The sequence below is a fragment of the Neopsephotus bourkii genome, unplaced genomic scaffold, assembly GCF_033783945.1.
Source record: "Neopsephotus bourkii isolate Nb327-2 ecotype Australia unplaced genomic scaffold, CSIRO-AGI_Nbou_v1 NB_1328, whole genome shotgun sequence".
Taxonomy (NCBI): domain Eukaryota; kingdom Metazoa; phylum Chordata; class Aves; order Psittaciformes; family Psittacidae; genus Neopsephotus; species Neopsephotus bourkii.
Genome location: NW_026901808.1, coordinates 2,530,254 through 2,545,127, shown reverse-complemented (window position 1 = coordinate 2,545,127; position 14,874 = coordinate 2,530,254). Strand labels below are relative to the sequence as shown.

At 40.1% G+C, this 14,874-nt stretch overlaps 1 protein-coding gene across 4 annotated transcripts in view; it reads left to right on the top strand.

Moving 5' to 3' along the window:
• The window catches only part of LHFPL3 (LHFPL tetraspan subfamily member 3), a 250,533-nt gene that overhangs the window by 171,324 nt on the left and 64,335 nt on the right, over nucleotides 1–14,874 (top strand). The window contains exon 3 of one of the 4 annotated variants that reach the window (XM_061366324.1): nucleotides 5,184–6,027. The exons of the other annotated variants lie outside the window; for them this stretch is intronic. Coding sequence (XP_061222308.1) covers nucleotides 5,184–5,248 — 65 coding nt within the window. The 3' untranslated portion in view covers nucleotides 5,249–6,027. Of the gene's footprint in view, nucleotides 1–5,183; nucleotides 6,028–14,874 lie in introns of those variants that run through there. 4 annotated transcript variants of the gene reach the window in all.

Sequence of the window (14,874 nt, the reverse complement as noted above, 5' to 3'; positions counted from 1 at the left end):
CGTCACTGAAGGCTCTGTCCAGCCTGGCCTTGAACACTGCCAGAGATGGGGCACCACTTCTTTGGGCAACCCTTTCCAGTGCCTCACCACCCTCACAGTAAAGAACTTCTTCCTTATATCCAATCTAAACTTCCCCTGTTTTATTTTGAACCCTACCTTCTGGTCGCAGGCCTGGACATCTCATAGGTTGTGATAAGCAAGGTGTCCCTTTATGGGACAGTCCTGGCTCTACCACACTTCTCAGCAGAAAGCACCTGGGGAGCAACCAACACTATAGCAAAAAAAAAACCTCTGCTTGCCCTGTCAGTTTTTCCTCTGTTTCTGGGGCTTTGCCCCCATGCATGTAGGTATTGTTATGTGGTAGCTCAGTGGGGATGAAGAGACAATAAATTAAGTAGCAGAGTCACAACAGTGCTCATGTATGTGGAAAACCTTTTTAGAACAAGAAATGATTAGGCAGCGACCAGACAGCTGGGCAGATGCTTTCTTAATCAGGTGATTGTTCTGTCTGGAGGCTTCCTTGCAGAAGAGCTCCCACAGACTCAGAGTGCGGTGGCTGTGCAAGTTCCTGACACTGAGCATTCTGCTTCTGAGCATTGGTGGCAGGGTAACAGTTAAAAGTATATGAAACACACAGGATGGCAAAAAGGTGAGAAGATGTCAGAAAAAGGGCAAGCCATACTGCTCTGTAGATTTACCATGCTGAATTGTCCACCTGCTCTATGCTTTTGATGGCTACAGTTCTGTATATTTACATAAGTTAATCAAAGCTCGTAAGGAATCTGACTGTTAAAATTATTCATGGCAAAAGACAGGCCGATTTTTGCTGTAAAAAACAGTTTCTTTTTCACTACATGACAAAAATAGTGCTTACTCATTTCTTATTTGTGTAGGTTTGAGAGCAAACTGCTATGCAGGTTTCATGTCCAAGAAATATAACACAGGCTTAGCAGACTTTCTTCAGGTTATAGGCTATTTATTTTATGCAGTTTCTTAATCATGCAAATTTTACACAACAATCTGCACCTTTTTAATTTTAAAAAAGCGCCTTTTGGAGAAGAAAAAGGATTTTCTAAAAAGACTTTCCATTATCTTTATGCCATCTGAAAAAGGAGGGAACAGTATTACATAGTTTTCTTTAATTTATGGGAACTAATGGTAAGGACTTAAAGGCCTGTATGTTATTAAAATAATGTCATACAGGGTGATGACAAAAATAATCTGAATTCATCTTAGTTTTAGAAGTTAGCTTCATCAACAGCATTTTGAGAGAGCCATCAACAACAGGCATAAATCTTGATGTGCTGTCTAATGACATAATTTAACATTTTGAACTATGATGTCTAAATGACATAAAATGAAGGTTCTGGCCAAAGGGTGAAGAGACCAAACAAGACATTTCCAACAGAAATTGAGAGTGCAAGGTTATTAATTTTATGGTAGGAAGTGGTAATATGGTGTGCATTATGAGTGATAAATACAAAAGCATTCAAAAGAAACTATCCTGTTAAGTAGTATCAGTCAGAGCAGGTGGATGATGCACTTTGTGGACAGCTGTGGCTTTTCTGAGGAATAGAACAGCTTCACAAGGTGTTTAACGTTTGACTCATCTTTGGGGCCTATATGGTCACAGATAAGCAAGTTGCACTGAAGAATTCCAGAGTTAAAAGCCTGGAGCTGAAATAGATAAAAGGAGCCAGGAACCAGACTTGAAGGTTTTCATCTACCTTTTCAACAGATTTGGGGGATTCATCTGCCTTGCAGTGATCGCAACTCTCACAGAGTCAACAGCCATACTGCAGAGAGCTTGTCACAAAGCTCAGTGCAGGATGCCCAAGCCAGGACTTGACAGTTTGTTGACACTTACACCTTCATTATTTTCCATATCAGTGCTGTCAGGGCCTGATCCAGGTTGTTGAAGGCTGGCTCCATAGATCAGCCTGAGCTTCAGTCACTGTAGAATAGACACAAAGACAGAAGCTAAAGGGAAGTTGTTTCTTGGTGACAAAGCATTTTTCTGTGAAAGAAATAAAAGAGTCTAGCACAGAGGTTTGTGCACCTTTGACTGGAGAATCATCTTCTGTAAACAGGAATGGTCTACCCCCATGATTGCCCAAAAGCCTTGGGCAAAAGCCTTCGTATCTGAAGCTGTGTGACAGGAGGCCAGCAGCACACTGTCAAGGGCCTACATGACAAGAGTGTGTCAGCTGTCGTTCTTCAAAAGAGAAATAGATCACAATGCATGTGCAAACTGCTGCAAAATTGCAAAACCCAGCTTATCAGCATGTAGTTTTCCTGGCATATGCACACAAACATTCAGGATAACTTGCTCCAAATTAGGTGAATAAACATGATTACTGATACCTGGTTTTAGTTTCCCCATATAGCTACAGGGCATAAAAGAATTATCAACAGCCCAGGTAGTAATAAAGATAACTAATCCAGTCAGAACACCTTGAATACCCCTGCTTATTCTCTATCTGATATATTGCATATTCTGTATCTGATAAAATGATATAGTTCCTTTTTTTCTAAAGTCCTGCATCCCCTGGCTCCTCGTGATAAACAAGAAGTCAGTGCATGGACCTTTTCCTTTCAGTTAGCATGGACTCTTAAAGAATAAAAATACTGTCAAAAATAAAATGCAGGATTTCTCTTGCTCTCTTCCCTTTTGTAGACTGACATTTCTCTTCATGTCTCCTTCATCTCCATCTTTCTTTTCTAAAGCATTCAGGAGTCACCCACTTCAGCCTGTTGCCGCTTTGGTGTGTCGCTCCATGTTCAAAACACTTAAGGTGACTTTGAACTCAGAACCAACTTGAGCACTTGAATTCCCATTTGAGAAGGGTAATGTTGAAGAAACTCACTGGGGAGTGATCAGTGATGGACTGTGATAGTCAGCCCAACCACGTGCACTTACCAGGCTGCAGCTGGCCAGCAGATTCTGGAACTACATCAAAAGGTTTATGCTCTTGCCTCAAAGAAGTATTTAGGTACTCTGCTTTTCAAAGGCAAAATCAGGCTCTTCTTTGAAGCCCAGAGCCAAGGTTCCAGTTTGGAAATTCCTGGCCCTCATTTCTAGCTTCAAAACGTGGTTCTCTGCCATGTCAGCCAAGAACAAACTCTTGTCAGAGCTGTGAAGAGCTCACATGTTGTCTTTCAGCTTCAACCGACAAGTGGCTCATCTGTCATTGCATCATTGGAATTTGCTCCAATTGTTAATTTATTTGTTTAATTAAAACTTATTTTTATTCAGGTGTCACCTCCACAATGAGCTGCAAGGAGCTCTGAGTACAAGAGCAGTAGGCAAGTAGTACAAGACATATTTCATCTAGAAACCTGCAAATAGAAGCCAAACTAACAAGCTTTTTTTATAGATTTTTGCCCCAAATTTCCTTCTTTAGATAATCACATTTGCCTGTGATTCCATCTATGTAAATAATATTTTTAAAAAGAAAATGTAAAGATAAAACATGGACTATTTGACATCAGGGGAACTGACTCTCCAGACTAAAGGTTCTCGTAGCACTGCCTATCGGATCTATTCACAAGGTATGACTTTCATCCAAGGACTGTATGAACAGTCACTGGATCCAAATGCAGGACTTTGCAGTGCCTTAGTGTCTTGTCATGCATTCTCTCCCAGTGTATGTTGAATTCTGTAGCGCAAAGCAGAACAGCTCCAAACAGAAGATCTTTGGTCTCTCCCCTCCACAGTAGTTAACAGTATGTTGTGTAGGACACATTAGAGATCAGAGCTGGAAGTCTGAGAACCTCCAACTTGAGAACATCCTCAAACCAAGAGAGGCAGCAGATCAAAGTATGTTGGAGGTTTTAGCAGAAACTGAAGGGAAGAAACAGGGGATTGAGACCAGAAGGCAAGGTTCTTTGATACAGACTTAGAAGAAACTTTCAGGCTTTCCTTTTGAAAATGCCTGCTTTTGTGTTTACAAGCATGTAAGAAGCACATGTATATGCAGGCATGTGAGAAGCTACTTAGATTTTTCTACTGTTACTGAGTGGCAGTAAGGCAAAAGGCCTGCACTGGTGTTCAGAATATCTGAGTTTGATTCCTGTGTCTCTTACTGAGTTTGGATCTATGATTTAATTTCTCTATTTCGCTTTCTTTTATATTGGGAGGAATGAGAATGACTTTGTCGATAAGGTATGTTGTGGTTCAGCAATGAAAGGTGAATTAGAAAGGTAAATGGTGGTGGAATTATTATTAAAGTATGTATTCTGAGACTAAACCCTAATAAAAGAATTTTATCAGGGAACTACTTTATCAACATGTTAAGTGATGATACTCTTAAGAGGAGGCAAATGAGGCAGCATAACTGAAAGTCGAAAGCTGATTAAAATACCTCATTAAAGGTCAATCTTGCAGTAGTGCTGATTGATGCATCAGCTGATCCAACAGTTCCTTTCCAGCTCTACTTTCTATAATGAGAAAGTAAAATTAGTCCTAAACATATGCATTAATTACTTAACTGAAGAAGGTGGGGATCATGAATAAAGAGTCCTAGTTCCCCACTGATTAATTAAGGAAGAACACAATGAACTGCTTTCTGTCTTATAGAAAGATGGATTCCACTCTCTGAGACTCTGGAAGGTGTCTTATACAATAGCTCAGTTAAAGAAATCGTCATTCTATTTAATGAGGTCATGATATGAGGGACCAAGTATGGAGACTTCAAGTCATGGAAGCAAAATGCTAGGCAGCCTCAAAAAATGCTTCTTAAACAGTACAGGGAACTCAATGCATTGTATGGGCTCCATGCTCAGTGGAAAAATTCTGTAGGGCAGCAAGCCACAGAGGGGTTGAGGATTAGACAGTGCTGTTACAGGCTACAGACAAATCTCTGGAATGGTCAAGACAAGTCCATACAAAGTCTGGACATATCTGGAGACCTGTGTTGTAAACTTATAGGGAAGCATATGACCTATTACAAGCAAGACCATATTTACTGAGTTAGAAGGCAACAAGTCTGACTGTGCCATCACTAGTAATTGCATTAGAAATGGTGAAGTTTTGACAAAAAAAAAATAATATATTTGAAATATTTCACAATATATAGATACATAAAAGCAAAGTAGTTTGCACATATTTCCTTCCAGGTAGGGATAGTCACACAGAAAGATTATCATACCCTACTGTCCATACCCTTTTTCCCTACTGATAGGAACCATGTTTGTGGGAAGAACCTCAAAGAAGAGGAGAGCTCATGAATCAGCCACTCTTGCATGAATGATTTTGGACAAGATGTTCATGCAGACTAAATAATGAAGGCAAGTTTGTGCCAAGAATCTGGACTGTGACTGGGAACAGCTGATCGAGAGGACATTGCTGCTGCTCAGTCCAGCCTGCCACTTCAAGAGAGCTGTTCATGCTGTCCATATGTTCATACCAGCCCTAATGTCTTGTCCTCGCCCATAGAGGAAGCCTGTAAAACTAAGCTGTAATTATTCCTTCTGGAAGCAAGTTCCAGTAATTTTCTTTGAAATCTTTCTCACAGTTTAAAAAGCCATTGGTTTCATTGCCTCATTTCCACTGTGAATCTGTTGTGACTCTTCTTCAGCACCTTCCTAAAGTCAGGATCATTTTCTATCTGCAAACAAAATACCTGAAAAAACATGCAGGTAACCTCTTCCTTTCTGGGCACAGTGTCAGTAGAAACAAAGGATGCTGTCAGTAGCTTTAGAGTAAAGGAGCTATGAAAAAAATCAAAATGAAAGCAAGACAAACAAACAGCCCTGTTTCACAAAATCATATTCAATGAGACATTTCATACCCAGCAACATATTGAAGATATCTGACTCTTTCGGGTTTCTGTCACAGGCAATGGCCAAGACCACATACTACAGTAGCAACTAAAAGCTGACCTGTTTGCTGCTGACAATGTAGATTCCCTCTCTTAAGCCAGTCATTATTACATGGTTTTATTCTAGAACCTTGAAACTGTTCATGTTATTCCTGACTTATCTGCAACTTTGTGTGGAGTCCCTCATCTTCTCCTGAATGAGAAGCTTGGTGGACTTCAGCTTGCCATTCCCACCGAGCTCTCCCCGGATGCCTGGAAAGCATGACCTTGGAACAGGCAAGCATGACCTTGGAACAAGGGCACTGGTGTATCTTAGTTCCTTGCCCCCACCAGCCCAAGTTTGCTGTAACAGAAAGTTAGGGTTCTGTTGGTGATGCCAAGATCTTTGTCTGTTGACATTGGTATGTCTGTAAAGTTTTACTTGATGCAAAACAGAAAACAACAGCAGAAGAGAAAACAGAGACATGATATTCATGAGTAATATTGCACTAAAGATTGCTATAAGCATGTACTAACTTAATTTGCTAAAAAGATACACAACAGATAAGAATAGGGATTATAATCCAAAAATATTTTACCAAGGTTTTGCCTATCTCTGTATCTGGATTATTTTTTTTCTTAATTCATGTTTTTAACTGAGATACGTTATTTTGTTCATAGCACATGGTCCGTGTTATTATGTTTAATCTTTCAGGCATTTGGCATGCCCTCACTACAGCTGTCAGAAATATTTTTATGTACCTACTTCAAGATCATTTAGCATGAAATGTACTCAACAGACATGGTGAAACTGAAAGTAGAGGTTTAGTTGCAATCCTGTTTGACTAAATGTATTTACAACGCCACAGCACATTTGATTTTACAAACCACCTTCACCTTAGTTTTGTCAACCTAAAAATTTCCAGGATCACAGTGAGTTGGCATGAGGGTGTCATCGCATAGTTATTCATCTCTTTCATCTCAAAGCACTTGAACCCTTCTAGGTGGCAGCGTCTGACACAAGACAGACCATTGCTCTATTCCTCTATGTTATTTCCCTCAGTTCCTGCCTTCTGATGTTCCCAACTAATTCTCTTTTAGTCACTAAGTGCATTGTTCCTGTCTAGTGTGTGCACACTGAAACCACAACTCACTGCTCTTTGTATAACTCCATGTCCGATAGAGGCTGAAAAGGACTAGCATGCTCGTTTAAACTGCTCTCCAGTATCACACAGTCTGTAGGATGGCCTGAGTCCCCTCCAGTTTATCAGCACTGCATAACTGCGGAATCAGATCTGGAGACTGTTCCAGGGGTGCTTCTGACTCTGCCATACCCAGCAGTGTTACAACTCCTCTACTGCTCAGTGTTTTCTCTTCTGCAGCCATGACACTCAACAGCCCTTCTGTCCACCAGCACTGCTCCACAGGCTGTCAGTGTGTCGCTACTTCTCTTTCTCCTTGACCTATCATTTTGCATTAGGCCATGCTTATAGAATGAGTCATTTGCCAACACACATGAAGACTTCTTTGGTACCTCTTCACCAGAGCACTTGAGAGGGAGAGAAAATGTATAATTGCCACTGGCTCCCAGCAATCTGGGAGAAAATCTGGGTGTTGTAGGACTATGTCCTTCTTCCTCACTAGAAGGAGCTGAAAAGATGTGAAGAAGAAGAGGAAACCAGGAGCCACCTTCTTTCTTTCCTACATGTGCACTTAACTCAGAACCAAAAGCACCTGAACATAAGCTCTGGTCTCTGCACTAACAGTATCAGGGCAGTTTGTGCCTCCCTATGACTTGTTTTCTTTCCTTCCCCGTTTTTGTAGGGTCTCATAACCCCTCACTGCACTTGAACAGTTTAGTCATTAAAGGCAGATCTTTACTGGATGAATACTCCCCACTGGTACAGCTGAAGACCCTGGTTGCCTATTGTAGTGTCTAATAGGTGGACATCCATCATGAAATACTGATTAAATCCACCAGCATTGCTACCAGCAGTGAGGTGTAAGGGTAGGTAATTTCTTGCTTTCTAAACAGAGGTAATAGTTCAGCTGTACTTTTTACCCTTCTAACATAATAATATTTGTGAAAGATAAATGCACATTGGATGAGAATTGAGAAAAACAGCAGTGTTATGTAAGTGGCTGCTAAAATGGATGCATCTAGAATCTCTGCAGAGTACAATAGTTCAGTTATTTAGTGGCTACTTCCAAAAGAACACATCCGGAAAACAAATTGAGTTGGCATAGCTAAAATGGACTCATTTTATACAAAATGTTTACTACTATTCTTTTTATTTTAAGCAGCTTATTGAACCAGAATCCTCAGATCTTTTCCACTGGGCATGTTGGACATAATTATGCCATAGGGTTTTTATTCATTCTGTGAAATCAGTAAGAATTTTAAAGGGAGGGAGTAAAGTAAATCCATTAGAGCAGTTCATACACTTTTTAAATGGTCATAAATTTTACTTATCCTTGAGCACAGAGTTTCAAACAACATTTTTCAGGTGTTTTAATGTTTGACGTGTATCAAATACATTCACATTTCCTTTTAAAATCTATCATCCTGACAATAACAGCTGACTGACCCCTTGCAAATAAAACTCTGATAAAGCAGTAATGATTAGACCTCATACATCTTACAAACACTGGTCTACTAGTGTATGTAGTAATGTAGCAATCATTCAGTGTGTTTTAAATGTTAAGGAGAAGAAAACATTGTCAGAGAGTTGATTGGAAATTCAGTACAGAAGCCAAGCTGGTAAAGTATAAAAGTGCTGTACTTAGGAGAATAGCCACAAAAACACAATGCTTGTATCCTTAATGGAAATGCTGGATTTGGCAACATGGAAAGAAGTAAAGCCAAATGGTTAAGGAGCAACTTTACTTGGGAGAATAAAAATATGTAATAGCGTTAAGGCTGCATTTCTGTGCCCTTTCAGAACTAGCCTGCAGCATCTAATTGTTGAATATAAAATGATAGCTGAAAACCTCTGAGCATTCACTGTCATGTGGCCTTAGCACTTCCAAGCAAAGGCAGTAGTTGTGTAAAGAGCAAAACTGCTCTCCGTTGTTCTGCCTCAGTTTTATACATATATTTCCTGCTGCTCTGCAGAGCTTAATTCTTATCCTGTATGGGCAAAAATGACATGTTATTAAGTACAATAAATCTTCTCCTATAACCATAAACCCAAATATTTTCCTGAAGAAGATTGACAAGGTTATCTTAAATATCTTAAATAAATCCCTAAAAGAGCTCTGTGAAATGATTAGAAGTTGTATGTTTACAATAATGCCAGAACATCAGCAGGTTTATACACTAATCAATCATTTATACACTGGCAAGTAGCTAGAATCAGAGGCTGTATCTGCTCATCTATCAAGCAGTTCTCACAAAGGTTAGAGGTAGTAAAGTTGTACTCAGACACAAATATAGGTTTAAAAATGTTCTGAAAATGATAAGTACTGAGGATTACAGCATTAACTGATAGGATTTCATATTTCAGAATGATTTCTATATAAGATCCTGGTCACAAACCATTTGCCAAGGTGTCCTCTTCTTCGCTAAGTCCAGATGAGGCCCATTCGTTGCTTTTCAGGGCAGGTAATGTCCTTTCAGATAGATAGAGTATGTGCTCGCCCAACATCAGTCTCAAAAAACTTCTGTGGATAGGGTAATGTTGACCTTTGCCTCTTGCACTGTACTAAATGTTCTTAAAAGAACAATACGGGAACCTCTGGAGAAGCTGGAGCTGGCTGCAAAGAGGAAATGCAAAGGCCACTGCTTGTGTCTCTGGGTCTGACAGGCTGTCCACCTTGGAGGGTACCAGTTCTTCCTGTTTCCAGGCAGAGACTAGATCTGACTTAGTGAAGAAATATGAAGAGAAGTACAGGAAGGGTAATCCATGGTGCTGTGAGGTTGTCCTGGGTTCAGCAGTAGGCGTCATTTTTCTCCTTCTTACTAGCTGGTGCAGTGCTGTTTTTGACTTTCAGCCTGGGAACAGTGCTGATAACAGCGATGTTTTTCGTTGCTGCTCAGTAATGTTTAGTCTGACCAAGGACTTTGTGAGTCTCATGCTCTGCCAGGGAGGAGGGGAAGCCGGGAGGAAGCAGAGACAGGACACCTGACCCAAACTAGCCAAAGAGGTATTCCATACCACAGCATGTCATGCCCACTATATAAACTGGGGGCAGTTACCTGGAAGCGCTACTTCACTGCTCGGGTTGGACGGGATATCAGTCGGCAGGTGGTGAGCGGTTGTATTCTCTTCCCTTGTTATTTCCCTTATCATTATTATTATTGGTGGTAGCAGCAGTGGTTTGTGTTATACCTTAGTTACTGGACTGTTCTTATCTCAACATGTGGGAGTTACATTCTTTCAGTTCTCTTCCCCATCCCTCCTGGAGCAGTGTGGGGGAAAGAAGGGGGGGAGTGAGCGAGCGAGACTGCGTGGCTGACAGAGTTTAAACCACAGCAGAGGTCCAGCAGGAAAACAGAATGACCAACAATCTGAGTCCTGTTGTTCACCTGAAAGGTTTAGTAGCAGCTTCATATTCTTTCAGTTTCCACCCAAATCCTTCCTTTATGCCTATGGATGTGAGTACACATGCTTTCAACCATGCCTCTCGGCTTCTGTGCTTGTCACTTCACAGAGTGCTTTCTTTAGTGTGCTCTTACAGGCCTGGAAACATAGATGTTTGTACATGTATGGGTTTCAGGAAGATGCAGGATCCTTCAGAGCACCGTGAGCACAGGACACTTAGCAGGGAAATGGGATAAGCACTGCAAGAAATCCTGGTGACCTGTGCTGTTGGTTCCACTATGGCTCACTCTAGGCTACTTACATTCTTTTTTAATATTCTGGAGCTACAGCTAAACCTGTCAGGTTAGTTCAGCACCATTTATCCCTGCTAAACCTGCATTACATTTTGTCCCAGTATTCATCAGAATATTCTCTAAAGCTCTGCATAGCATCGAAATCACAGTTATCATCGTATGTTTGTGTAGACCTATAGTTAGGTTGTCTTCTGACATAAACTAAGTACCTCATCTGAAAAGCTGTAGAGAGAAAGTAGAAACTCTTTCAAACTAAGCATTTAGAATAAATACTATTAAACATTTCGTTTTTCTGTCAGTTTTCCTGGGCTGTGCCAGTTTCACCTTGGCTCTCCTTTCCTCCTGCTTTTTCCTGCCTTTCTTCCCTTTCTTTTCATAAAGCATGTATTTGTATCTCATTTGCTTAGCAAATCTCTTTATTTCACTTTCATTTCAAACCTTCAGCTTTGGTAATCCAGGAGTGTTTTCTTAATTTATGTTTTCCTAATTGTAGAAAAAAGATTATTTCATCATTTAAGCAGATGAAAAGCAGAAGTTAAATGGATTTTATTCTGTTTGATTTGGGGTTTTTTTTTGTAGTTTGTTTGTTTGTTGTTTGTATGTTTTTTTAATATATGTCTAATATTACTTTTGAAACTTTAACAATAAAAGAATTATAAATGGTATTGTCATTCGTTGCCTGCTTGGGAAGCAGAGGTGAATGTTATCATATAATAAGTACACGTGGGCTGTTATAAAGCCCACTGCATTGACCAATTCCATTTTTTTAACAGAAAAAGAATGCAGCAATTCATCATTTGTCCAGTCTAGTTAATGTTTTGTGCCTGTTTTCTAAGAGTGAAATTTGTGAACTGCCTAGCTTTGACAGTTTGAGGTGCTTGGTACTTTTCATTTTTAGATCATTGACTCAAGTATAGCACATATTTGATGAAAATTGACCAAAAATTGAATCTGGAGGATGACAGATGGCTGAAGCATGTAAAAAAAGAGGTTGGTTTCTGCTCAGCTGAGAGTGGATGAATGCCAATAACAAAAAAATTACAACCCAACAACCATATATCTTAACCCTGTACTAACAAGCATTCCAGCTAGGGAGACTCAGAAATGAATGGAGAACGTTTGGATGCCTTCACCATTGGACTCCTAACCTTTGCTATTTACTACCTATTTCCAGAACTGGAGTTTACTTACACATGCCTCTCAGACCTCTGAATATCATGTGGTCAATATCAAATATCAGGCACCAAAAAAGTGAGGTTTTTCTTAAATAACAATAACTGCTGACTGTCCTGAGAGCACTGTCCTTGCAGCTGGGCACATACTGGAGATGGGTATGGTGAGAATATGTTAAGAGAGATGCATTTTGTCAGGGCTATGCAGTAGAGCCAAAGGTCAACTTTCAATGGCCTTGGAGACTACACAGTAGTCTCTTGGTATTCCCACTCCACCTTGCCACTTGAATCCTATTGAATTAGTAAAGTGAAATAACCTAGTATTTGGCACTTCTTTCTCTAAGTTTCCAAGAAACTTAGTCTCCAATGATTACAATTTTGCTTTGTCTGCCATTTTCTAGTGACAGATTAGCTCCCAATTCCCAATGAACATAATGAAGTATCTAAAACAAAAATAGTCCCCCTTGCTCCACTCTCCCATTTAGATAATCTGATTTTTACTTGCATTCTCATTTAAAGAAAGAATTTGTGCCTTAAGGCAATGAAAGGCTGGCTTTCTCGTCCTTCCAGGATTGCATTAATATTGTTGCCTTGAAAAGACGGTAACAGGCAAACCAGCCTTGGCACTGCAGTGACAGGTCATACATTTGCACACTGTACTAGCATTTGGATAACACAAGTAAAGGAACTGTAGTTCCCTATTTAGACTGGCAACATATCCAAGTTCTGGAATTAAATTGTCATACTTCCAGAGTTGGTGGTAAGGATGACATTTCTGATTTTTATGTTTTCCTGTCCTCAGACAAGTAGCAGGACTTTCTCAATGACAGTCAATATATTCAGAAATTTATTTTAGTTTCAACAACATCACCATGATTTTTGGTGGCATGGTGTGTACAAATCTCAAACCAACACAAACCCAAATATGGAGCCTTTTTTGACAAACTGTGGTTTCAAGAAATAAAGCCTTTTAGTGGATGGCTGTTGAATTTGGTTTGTGCTAGTGCATCTTATTTTGATGTCTGACAGCAAAAATTTCTTATTTTCCTATTAAAATAATTTCTTTATGAGGTTACATTGCTTACCTCCCTCCTTCCCTAATAACTTTTAAACCCATTGTCCAATTTCAACAACCTTTAACAAAGGCTAACATTGTAAAAGTATCAAAATCTCTGAAGTGTTCTGAAGATCAACGTCTGGGTAAAATAAGAGAGCATTAGTGATCCCACTAAGGGAAAGCCAGGAGATTCATCGCATAACAGCACTTGGCTGACCAAGTAAGGACAAAGCTCATTTCAGATACTTTGTACTACTTGCCTTTTCTTGGTCATCTGTCATGCTAAATAAAGTCAGGTAGGGTACATGGGAAATATAGCAAGTATTTCTGTATGTGTGTGCATATATATATATATATATATATGTAAAAAAATGTAGGGAAAGTGGAATGAAGCCAAGAGTCCTGTAGGAGAGAGGCTGTGAGAGACATTTGGGACATGTGGGAAGCATGGGAGTTTGGAAAGGTCCGGGGTGTGAAGGGAGCTGGAAGTACTAGTGAAGGATCTGAGGACATGAGGAAGATGGGTATGATAGACAGAAGGTGCATGAGTGTAAGGGGAAACCGGGTATTACTATGGAGATGTCATGAGGCCATGGCAAAGGAGCTGGGTCGTTGTACTCTGGCCATGTAGGAGGAGGACACATGCAGTTCACTGAAAGCCAGGCTTCGCTGACTCCTTGTACTACTCATACAACATTAGGCTCGTTTAAAACTGACCAATAAAAAGTTTATTCAAGTATCTAAATAACTCACAAAGTATTTAATGAAATATTTCAGTTAAAAAAATGATGCAATAGAAAGTATTGGAACCCTCTCTTCTCAAAGGAAACTCTAAAAATTCTGTTTCAGTTCAGCCCCAAACTATTTTTTCCACTGTTTGCTTCAGCTGAAAAATTGGTTATTTACCTAACAGTTACACTTAAAAATATTTGCAACACAGGCATGGCCGGTACCTTTCACTCAGCTTTGCTGTGGGGGCAGCTCACAGAACATGCCAGAAAACCAGCGCTGCCTATTAAGATCTCAGGATAAGATCTCAGGCTGTGCTTTGGAGAATTTGTTCCCTTGTTCAGCCCAAGATAAACAAAGTAGAACCGACCTGCCTCCACCGATGATAATCTTCCTAGGAGATACAATCACTGCAGCAGCTGCTGTAAGAAACTTTTCTGAAGGTCAGTGCATTCAAAATAATCAATTTTTATCTACAGATTCCAGTTCAAATGTGCCAAATGCTACCAGGGCTTATGATACCATGAGATGAAGTCTACAATACTGATTGAAGAGATACTGTTTGCTGCAGCTGACAAACTGCATGGACCATGGGCCATGTCTGGGAAATTTCTTCTAGCTTCTTCTAGATGTTAACTGTTCCTAATGAGCAGCAGGGAAGCAGTGCCCGCAATATAAGTGGCTCATAGATAAGCCAAAAGCTGTATTCACAAAAACTGTCAGTCAACACTTTGCAGCAATTTCCTTTAAAGGGAAAAAGAGAAGAGCTAGGGAATTCAGGATTTTGAAGATGCAGCATTTCTCTTGTTATGTCTGAGTAAAACACGGAATAAAAGCACATACTGCAACACTGCACCAGGCTGTGCTGTGTCCTGATCCATCCAGGCTTCAGTCAGCTTTTATGCTGAGCCCACACCAAGCACCTCCAACAGACAGTGTGAGGCATCCAGGATAAACCTCAATCACCTGACTCCTCGTGGGACCACAACAAACTCTTTCAATCCTCACAGTGGTGTGGGCAAGATCTGAATCAAGCCTGTAATCTTTGTTCTAACAGAAATGTGCAGAACAATTTTCTTCTCCTGAAACAAAAACCTTCTTATCCTCTGTCCAGCTGACTAAACCTAGAGATCAACCTCAAGTCAGATTGTAAGTCCCGGTTCAAAGCATCAGAAAGAAAAAAACAATGGGCAGAATGCAAACCTGTTGGTACCCAGGGGAAAAATCTTCTTAACTCAATTGCTTCACATGCTGAGACAGTTTTAGGAGACCATTAGG